Consider the following 10,000-nt stretch of genomic DNA (forward strand, 5'->3'; position numbering starts at 1 on the left):
AGTCTTGACTTCACAGCTAATCGTTCCCTGCCACTGACACATGTGTGTGACGCCACAACAACCACAGTCAGATCTGATGACCGTCTGCCTCTGAGAAGCAACATCACACTGACGGTGCTGACCACCTGTGAGTTGGGTTGACGTATGTAATCAATGTGTCTTAAGTAAACAACACACACTTCATTGAGCTCTGTCTCTAACTCACTCAGTCGCTGTCTGTCTGTCCCTACCCCCTCCTCCCCCCCCCCCCCCCCTGCCCCTCCTCTCTTTCCCTTGTTCATATTCCAGTTCCGACAAATACAGATACCCAACTAACTTGACACCATTGCAAGATGTGAAAACAACAAGCAGTCTTTACAACTGAACGCAATACCACAACAGAGCTTACAATCTGGCTATCTGACTTAAATGATTTCAGCGCATCTGACAGAAAGATGTATCATTGTAGCAATTATACTAGTAGTAGAAGTAGTAGTAGTATCGTTGTTGTTACTAATAAGGTTTGGAATTTCATTGATGTTTCTCTCATAGTGCACACTGTTGCACAATGCCAACTTCATACATAGTCCTGGTTTTTGTTTCATGTGGCCAGAACCTTATCAGCCTGTGCGCAACATTATGTATGATTAAGAGCAAAGCGTATTAAGAAATGATAATAATGATAATGATTAAAACATTTAACAACTAATTACAATAAAAGTGGAAAAGGTGCTTGATCTATGCATAGTTATACCCAGCGTGCTTGTCAGACCTTGATATGGAAAGGGGGGTAACTTAGTTTGACCGTTTAGATACTATTTTGAGGAATTGGTTTGCATTTGGTTTCATTATGTTATGTGCAGAGTTTAGTGCAAAATTAAGTAAACTAATTAATCAGATTGTATACAGGTTTAAAAAAAAAAAAAAATAAATAAAAAAATAAATTAAAAAAAATCAGTCACTGACATTGTCGATCGTGCGGTTTGAACCTGTAGACGAACAAACTGAAAAGAAAATCTACTTAAATGCAACGCAAAAGTCGTGTGAAATCGATCCCATCCCCTCAGCTGTTTTCCTTGATCAACGTGATGTCCTGCTTCCGAACATCACTCATGTTGGTTATGAATCACTTCTGTCTGGTTGTTTTCTGTCTGTTTCTAAATATACTATTGTGAGTCCACTCATAAAGAAGTCTTCCTTAGACCAGATCAGTCTGAAAAAATACAGGCCTGTCTCAAATTTCTTTCCTTTCCAAAAATGTAGAAAACATCGTCCACTTCCAGCTTCTTAAACACCTAAAGCGGAATGATCTTATCGACTTTTCGACCTCCTTAAGTGTACATTCCAACTCGTCACCTTTATTCTGTTTCTGATACCAGGCTATCATGAACCTTATTTGAAAAATATAAAGAAGCAACAGGATCGGGGATCTTTGTCTTTTCGGGTCCCCTAACTGTTGAACAAACTGCCAGAAAAATTGCGAAATTCTGTCTTGCTAAATTCTTATGAGCCTACTTTGAAAACGCATAGTGATATTTTCTAAGAATGGTAATTTTTCACTGTTGATGTGATCTGATTACAAAGACATGCATCATTGTGGGGAAGCCATTCACCATCTGTGTATGGCGGGGTACTTGCGAGCGTCCGTGCATTTGTGTGTGAGTGCGTGTTGCAGGGATGTGTGTTCTAAAGGGTGTCGTGGGTGGGTGTGTGGTTGGTGAATGGATATACTGTGCAGGAGTGTGTTTCGGCACGTGTTTCTCTGTATTTGTACGGGGATAACGAAATGCAAAGTGCTTTGAGCAATTTTTCTGTAAAAAAAGATAATAAATACAAAATAACGCTCTGTATAATGGTCAATTCTTCTTTTCCCTCCGACTGTTACTACTACTGCTACTGCTGCTGCTGCTACTACTACTACTTATTATCATTGTTGTTGTTATTATTATGATTATCATTTTCATTATTAATACGATGATGATTATTATAATGATTATCATTTCATATCATTTTCACACTCTTCTCGGCATTGTCAATTGTGGCAGTGCACGTGGGTGCGTTCGTCTGTGTGTGTGTGTGTGTGTGTGTGTGTGTGTGTGTGTGTGTGTGTGTGTGTGTGTGTGTGTCTGTGTGTGTTTTGAAGAAAATGATCAACAGTATTATTACTATCATATGTAACTTTCAACACCTGAACTGTACAGATGCTGCTGAAGTCAGTCAGTTCACCATGAACAACACCAACAACGTCACTGTCAGTGAAGGTGATCCCTTGATCTTGACCTGTACAGCTGTTGGCAGACCGACAGCCGCCATGTCCATTGTCAAGGAGGGTGGGAACCTGAATTCTAAACAACAAGGGCAGGTGTCTGCAGTGGAAGAAGCGACCTTGACCTACATGGAGGATGGAGCCACGTGTAATGCCACAGGACAGTACCGCTGTGATGTTGACAATGGGGAAGGTCAACCAAATGCAGCTCACCTGATGGTGTTTGTAAACTGTGAGTCCATGCCTCTAACACTTCCAGTATGTATCTGTCTCTCTGCCTCTTTCACTGTTTCTGTCTTTCCCTCGCTACTCTGCGTGCCTGCTTGTGTGTGTGTGTGTTGCTCGCTCGTTCTCTTAACATTAGATGGCGATCAGCAAGTCTGACTCAATTTCAATCAAGATATGCATAACTGTTGTAACGAGTGTACAATTGTTGTGCTGTTGTAATTGATGTTTTTATGTAATTGATGTTGTCATATGTTCTTTTGTTGTTGCTTAAACTCTGGTTTTGTATTTTACAGCTTGGTGTTGTTTTGTGTTTAATTGACTCTCAAATTTGTCTATTACGTTGTACATGTGTATGTACAAAAAAGGTGCAGGGATGCATGCAAACAGGAGGGTTATACTGTTATTGGGCTTGCCTTTAGCCTTTTGTGTGTGATTTCGTTATACAGAGGGCATGCCAAGTTTTACTGTTTTGTAATATGTATGTATCGCAGAATTCGACATGCGTAATTTATCTTAGTGATATCATAAAGTTACTCTGATTCGGATTATGAAATTATGAGTGCACACACACACACACACACACATACACACACAACCTATGTTGTATGTGTGTGTGTGTGTGTGTGTGTGTGATATTGATTATATATATATATATATATATATATATATATATATATATATATATATATATATATATGTGTGTGTGTGTCTGTGTGTGTCTGTGTGTGTGTCTGTGTGTCTGTGTCTGTGTGTGTGTGTAATAAAGAGAGAGTGGTAAGGGGAGTTGTTTAGAGTGGGCTTTGCATTCAAATTGGGAATGGCGGAATGGCGTCGCGCATTATAAGTGTCATCGAAGACGGGCGTGTCAGTTGCGAAAAAAGGAGTCTGCTATACAGCTCGTGCGTGAAACAGTATTTGAAGCCAGCTGAGCTCATGGGTACACACACACACACACACACACACACACACACACACACACATATATATATATATATATATATATATATATATATATAGAGAGAGAGAGAGAGAGAGAGAGAGAGGGGGGGGAGATCTACACACGTATGCGCTCTTGCACGCGTTTGTATGTGTATGTGTGTGTGTTTCAGGTTCACCTCGACAACAAGAGGGATCCCCAGAGATCCCTAAATACCTAAACTACAAAGGTGGATCTGTCAGCACAGAATTTCCACTCACCATGTACCCAGCCGTTAAGTATTCAACACTGAATTACCTTGGTCCTCTGTCTAACTCCACTGTGAATCGTCCAGCACGTGACAGTCTGTACAAAGTGCAGTGCACTGCCACAGACCCCAGTCGCCTGTTCTGGACCACGTGTAACCTGACCATCCGCAACGGCACTCAGAATGACAAAGGATTCTACAGTGTGACTCTGGGGAATGGGGTTGGACAACCATTCACTTTCCAGTTTGAGCTGGATGTCAATGGAGGTAAGTGAATCTTCTTCGTTCGTGGGCTGCAATTCCCACGTTCACTCGTATGTACACAAGTGGGCATTTACACGTATGACCGTTTTTACCCTGTCATGTAGGCAGCCATACTCCGTTTTCGGGGCTTGGGGGGGTGGGGGGGGGGTGGTGCATGCTGGGTATGTTCTTGTTTCAGAACCCACCGAACATTGACATGGATTACAGGATCTTTAATGTGCGTATTTTGATCTGCTTGCGTATACACACGAAGAGGGTTCGGGCACAAGCAGGTCAGCACTTATGTTGTCTTGGGAGATCGGGAGCGTGACAGGCTAAAAGGGAGAAAGGAAGGTGGGGGGTGGGGGGGGGGGGGGTGAGTTCGTTTTGATTCATTAAAGTAATAATTTGTCAACTGCAAATTGCACTTTCATCGGAGATAGCATTAGCATTTTGGTCATTTGCATTGCTTGGATTATAATCATAATATGATTATAATCCAATCAATATATAAGACCAAAAATATTATATGACAATGTAACTTCACTTTCCAGTTATGAGTTTTGTTTGAGTGCCTAAAATATGTATTCATAAACAAACTCGTTTTCTCTTTTTTTCTCTCTCTATTTCAGTTGAAATCAGAAAGTCATCTTCCTTCCCAGTCATTGCTGTCGTCTGTGGAACAGTGATCCCTCTGGTTCTTATTCTCATCATAGCTGGTGTCATAGTGTTTGTCATCATACGAAGGCGAAAAGGTAGGGCTCTTGACTTATTTGAAGTTCTTGAATTTACATCCTTGGACATTTGATTTTTTTTATAATTGATAGAAATGCGTGCATGCACACATGGAGAGATGGATAGAAAGTTATTATGCCATACCATAAGTTTGATCAGGACAAATAGAACACAAGTTTCAGGAGGCAGTGTTGTGATTGTTCAGTCAACTGTGTGTTAGCAACAGACTACTCACTTTAACATTCACGCATTTAATGCACTTCAGGGACGTACATGTACGTGTGTGTATGTGTGTGTGTGTGTGTGTGTGGATCCCACAGACTCACAGCCTGGCGGTGCTGACACGTGTCACCAGACCTGTGACACTGGAGTTCAGTGCAACATGTCTGACATCACACAGTGTCTTCATGCTGGAGCTGCTGTGGATCAGGGTATGTGACAGCACGCTGTTATAGGTCAGCCTCTCTCTGTCCTTGCCTCTCTCTCTCTCTGTGCCTCTCTCTGTCCTTGCCTCTCTCTCTGACTCTGTCTGTCTGTCTCAATCTCTCTTTCTCTGTCCTTGCCTCTCTCTGCCTCTGTGTGCCTTTGTCTGTCTCTCTGTCTGTCTGTCTATCTTTCTCTCTTGTCTGTCTGTCTCTTCCTCTGTTCCTCTATGTGCGTCTCTATCGGTCCTTGTGTCTGAATTTCTCTCTCCCTGAATTAAGGCGCAACGTGCATGTGTGTGTGTGTGTGTGTGTGTGTGTGTGTGTGTGTGTGTGTGTGTGTGTGTGTGTGTGTGTTTGGCATTCCCAGAGCACCAGCCCACCTCAGTGTACACATCTCTGAGGACCAGTGACATCGGTGTTCCATCTGTCTACTCTGACATCTCACCTTACCGTAACACTGGGGCTGCTGTGGAAAGAGGTATGAAACCACTTCGCTTTGTTCCATTGGTAACGTATTAGTGAAAATCTCAGTTCATTGCACACCCAGCTATTGACCATGTATCTGATGTCCATTGTATTCACAACTATCAGAAAACTTGCGAGGTGTAAGAATCAGAGCATTGTTTTCAAATGTGCTTCAGTCCGATAAATTTGAGACTGCTGTGAGTTTGTATTAGGTCACCATGTGGTCAGTTTATGATCTGAATTGTACGTGACTAGATTTGTTTTTCTTGCCTTGTTACTCTGTGACGAGTGGAGACAGGCATACCTTCTCCACAGCTGTCAGTGAAGGCTGTGTGGGTGTGGAGAGGACTGAGGGGCCACTCCCTGAAGGGTCAGCTGTCAGTGAAGGCTGTGTGGGTGTGGAGAGGACTGAGGGGCCACTCCCTGAAGGGTCAGCTGTCAGTGAAGGCTGTGTGGGTGTGGAGAGGACTGAGGGGCCACTCCCTGGAGAGTCAGCTGTCAGTGAAGGCTGTGTGGGTGTGGAGAGGACTGAGGGGCCACTCCCTGGAGAGTCAGCTGTCAGTGAAGGCTGTGTGGGTGTGGAGAGAACTGAGGGGCCACTCCCTGAAGAGTCAGCTGTCAGTGAAGGCTGTGTGGGTGTGCAGAGGACTGAGGTGCCACTCCCTGAAGAGTCAGCTGTCAGTGAAGGCTGTGTGGGTGTGGAGAGGACTGAGGGGCCACTCCCTGAAGAGTCAGCTGCAGTGGGGACACCAGTGTGACAGGGGCTGTCCAAGAGAGCAGGTGTTGCTGGCTCTGCTCTTTCTGTGTGATGGATACCACCTGTCCTCTTGGCCAGTGACCAGAATCCATCCAACATGTCGTGTGTTCTTCTGGTCAGTGTCCTTCGTGGTCTCTAAAGAACCTGGCAGAAACTTTGTCTTGTTAGAGCCTTGTGCTGCATCAGGTTTCGCTAAAGTCTTCAGCTTGCAGCAAACTGAAAAGGCACGGTGAATCAGTGCTTTCCTTGTCTTGGGAACGTGTTGCTGGGAGGAGAAACCATCACCAGATATATCAGATAAAATTTCTGAGGCAGTGTTCCAGTCGTGTGAAACAGTGTATAACTGTCTGCTGGATGTCAGCTCCAAATGTAACACGCACCTCACGTGCAATTTCCCAATCGCAAGACAAAAGATAATGTAAACATGCAGATACACTGATAAATGAAAATGGGTGTAACAAGGGAAGTAACTCGTTGCGTTTAATTTCGCTCAGTCACTTACCCATTCGAATTGAAACTGGATTATGTTGATCAAACGTGGCAGACTGCTGAGATACATAGGCAGTTATGAATCACCAATCAGCCTTTGGTCTTTGTGTTTGACTGTCCAGGTCCTGTGTATGAGAACAGTGGTCTTTGTGTTTGACTGTCCAGGTCCTGTGTATGAGAACAGTGGTCTTTGTGTTTGCCTATCCAGGTCCTGTGTATGAGAACAGTGGTCTTTGTGTTTGACTGTCCAGGTCCTGTGTATGAGAACAGTGGTCTTTGTGTTTGACTGTCCAGGTCCTGTGTATGAGAACAGTGGTCTTTGTGTTTGCCTATCCAGGTCCTGTGTATGAGAACAGTGGTCTTTGTGTTTGACTGTCCAGGTCCTGTGTATGAGAACAGTGGGGCAGAGGACAGAGCTGTGTATGTGAACCAGCCACCACACAAACCCTGATCACCATCTACTTGTATCACACTTCATCTGACTGACCACAGCACACCGTTTCCAGCAAACACATGACAGCCACTGATCTGCCACCGCCAATCATGTGGTGTGCAGTTTGTCTGAATCGTGAGGTTGAAGCTCTGATATAAGATACAAAATGTCATGATAAGTGGGTGCAACACATAAGCCCGAATGACTTTTGTGCATTGCCTTTTGTGCATTTGCCTTTAGATGTATTTCGCTGTTTTGCTGCTGCTGCAGCTGTTGTTGTTGTTGTTCTATAGCTTTGATGTTTTTATTATAAGACTGTGATGCAAACACATGTCATAAAACAATACAACCCAGACATGGATATCTAGATATATATCCATAGACTGTCATATAAGGCTTACAGAACAATGTGTAATTCAAACAACTGTGGAAAGAGGACTTGGATTACAAGCATATGGAAATGTCAGTGTTCTTATGGATTTGCATATGTCTGGGATAAGTATGGTGTTGATAACATAATGGTGTTTATAAGTTGTTTAAAGCAAATCATTGTTGATCCAGATTCAATTGCATGTTCACTGAATATAGTGTAGCGTAGAGTATTGTAGCATAATCAGTGAACATAGGATACTTAAATTCATCACTCGTTTAGAATCATTTGTTGAACTTGTAATGTACAGATATGCGAAATATGCTTTGATAAAACTAAGATTTGTTGTCTCAGACATTGCATATCACTGTTCTAGACTTAATTGTGGAAGCGTTGGCAAAATGTCTTTTATACCGGGATTGTGAGGAGCATGAAATATATTCCTGCTTTGTTGTCCTGCTCATCATGACTCAAGGATGAAAAAAAAAAAAAAAAAAAAATCAAGGTGTTGGCAATACAGATTATCATTGTCTTTTTTCAACGTTTGATAATACTTTTGTGTTACTCATAATCTTAAATTTCATTTGCAAATGAACATGTAACGACAGTTGAAATATGTAACAATATTTCGATTTGGCATTTCCGACATTTACGTGCATCGTTTAAGAAATAAACCATGCAATGACTGTGATCTGTTATACGCAATGTGCCAGGCATCAAAAGATGATGATGTTAACTTTTTTCTCTGTTGTCCAAGACTCAGTGATGTCAGAATTAAACCTATTCATCATAAGTATCACAGAGTGGGGTAGGTTGTCTGTGTCTCTCTGTGTCTATATATTATGCAAATATGTGTGGATATGTATGTTTGTATGTATGCATGTATGCATGATGTAGGCATGTATGCATGCTTGTATAAATATTTTCCACTTCTTTATTATAGATAAATGAATGTGTAGGCCTACATGTACATGCCATGTATGTGTGTGAACATACCCTACTTTTTATTATCTTATCTACATTTTTTGTTGATCTTTTCCTTCTGCCCCTGAGGGCTGGATGTAAAGAAGCATAGATATTTATACCACTTCCTTCAATAAACAAATAATCTTATCGTTATCAGTGTCATTCTCTGTTTGTCTGGTGACATGGGTATGGCCTTCATGAATTAACTAAAACAGTCTGAGTCTGAGAGTCTCTGTCTGTCTGTCTCTTTCTGCCAGCCTTCCTGCCTAATAACATGACAGTAATGATCACAGACGTGGAAAAAAAGAGAAAAAAAAAATAGTCCTTTGTTATTGCCAAATCAGTAGTGAAGATAGACTCATCATGTACATTCCACAGCAGCACTAAGAGGTCTTGTTTATCTGGGAGATAGAAAAAAAACCCTGCACCATTTACCCCCCAGGTGTGACGGGGATCAAACTCAGGAAACTCAGGTGATGATCTAGCGCTTTAACCATTTGACCACTTCACCCGTCAAACAGTAAGATCTGAAATTAAAGATCAATAAAGACACAATGCACAGTTTGGGCTGTTTCAGGCAAATAAACATTGAGTGGAACGCATATCTGCTCCATTAACAACATTTGAAAGACAGAAGTTTACAAGCATACATCACTTACAAAGACACAGTTTGCATCAGATTTCATGTCAGAAGCAAGTGTTTCATGGGACAAACATATTGTAGGAAAGTATGGTTTCCAAAGCATGTATGCGTGCACGCATGCACACACTGACACACACATACACACATACACAAACACGCATGCACGAACACATGCAAATCTAAACACATGTTCATGTTTCAAGGGACAAAATGTTGAAAAATGACATTGCAATTTATAGAACACACACACACACACACACACACACACACACACACACACACACACACACACACACAATCCCATGCATGTACATGAATAACCATTTACATATTCACACCCAAGAAGAAAACGTTAACAGATGTATCAGGTTCAACATACTTGTCTCGTATTTTATTCAAGAATGCCAAAACAAACGTTAGCGTTGGCAGCTCATACAGAGTCTTTTGTGTCTACTGATAGAATCCGGGTTGTGCAAACTGTGAGACACGCAGTGTCAATGGCTGAACAAAACACTAAGTTCACTCATCTCAAAACACCCCCCCCCCCCTCTCCAGTCCAGTGTGAGAGGAGAGCTTTCTTCCCCCCCCCCCCCTCCCCAATCCAGTGTGAGAGGGAAGCTGTCTTTCCACCCCCCACCCCCCTCCTCCCCAATCCAGTGTGAGAGGAAAGCTGTCTTTCCACCCCCACCCCCCTCCTCCCCAATCCAGTGTGAGAGGAAAACTGTCTTTCCACCCCCACACCCCCCTCTCCAATCCAGTGTGAGAGGAGAGCTTTCTTCCCCCCCGCCTCCCAATCCAGTGTGAGAGGAGAGCTGTC

General features: G+C 42.5%; 1 protein-coding gene across 2 annotated transcripts in view; it reads left to right on the forward strand.

Moving 5' to 3' along the window:
* Positions 1–8,670, forward strand: part of LOC143277330 (uncharacterized) — a 32,749-nt gene extending 24,079 nt beyond the window's left edge. The window contains exons 7-13 of one of the 2 annotated variants that reach the window (XM_076582116.1): positions 1–127; positions 2,181–2,477; positions 3,583–3,924; positions 4,533–4,655; positions 4,956–5,066; positions 5,428–5,538; positions 7,152–8,670. The exon at positions 1–127 is cut by the window's left edge and continues 158 nt beyond it. In XM_076582116.1, the coding sequence (XP_076438231.1) occupies positions 1–127; positions 2,181–2,477; positions 3,583–3,924; positions 4,533–4,655; positions 4,956–5,066; positions 5,428–5,538; positions 7,152–7,222 (1,182 nt within the window). In that variant the 3' untranslated portion in view covers positions 7,223–8,670. The remainder of the gene's footprint in view (positions 128–2,180; positions 2,478–3,582; positions 3,925–4,532; positions 4,656–4,955; positions 5,067–5,427; positions 5,539–7,151) is intronic. The other variant, XM_076582117.1, reaches the window with a different exon arrangement.
* Positions 8,671–10,000: the final 1,330 nt, after the last annotated feature.

Source organism: Babylonia areolata, chromosome 34 (assembly GCF_041734735.1).
Source record: "Babylonia areolata isolate BAREFJ2019XMU chromosome 34, ASM4173473v1, whole genome shotgun sequence".
In the NCBI taxonomy this organism is placed as follows: domain Eukaryota; kingdom Metazoa; phylum Mollusca; class Gastropoda; order Neogastropoda; family Buccinidae; genus Babylonia; species Babylonia areolata.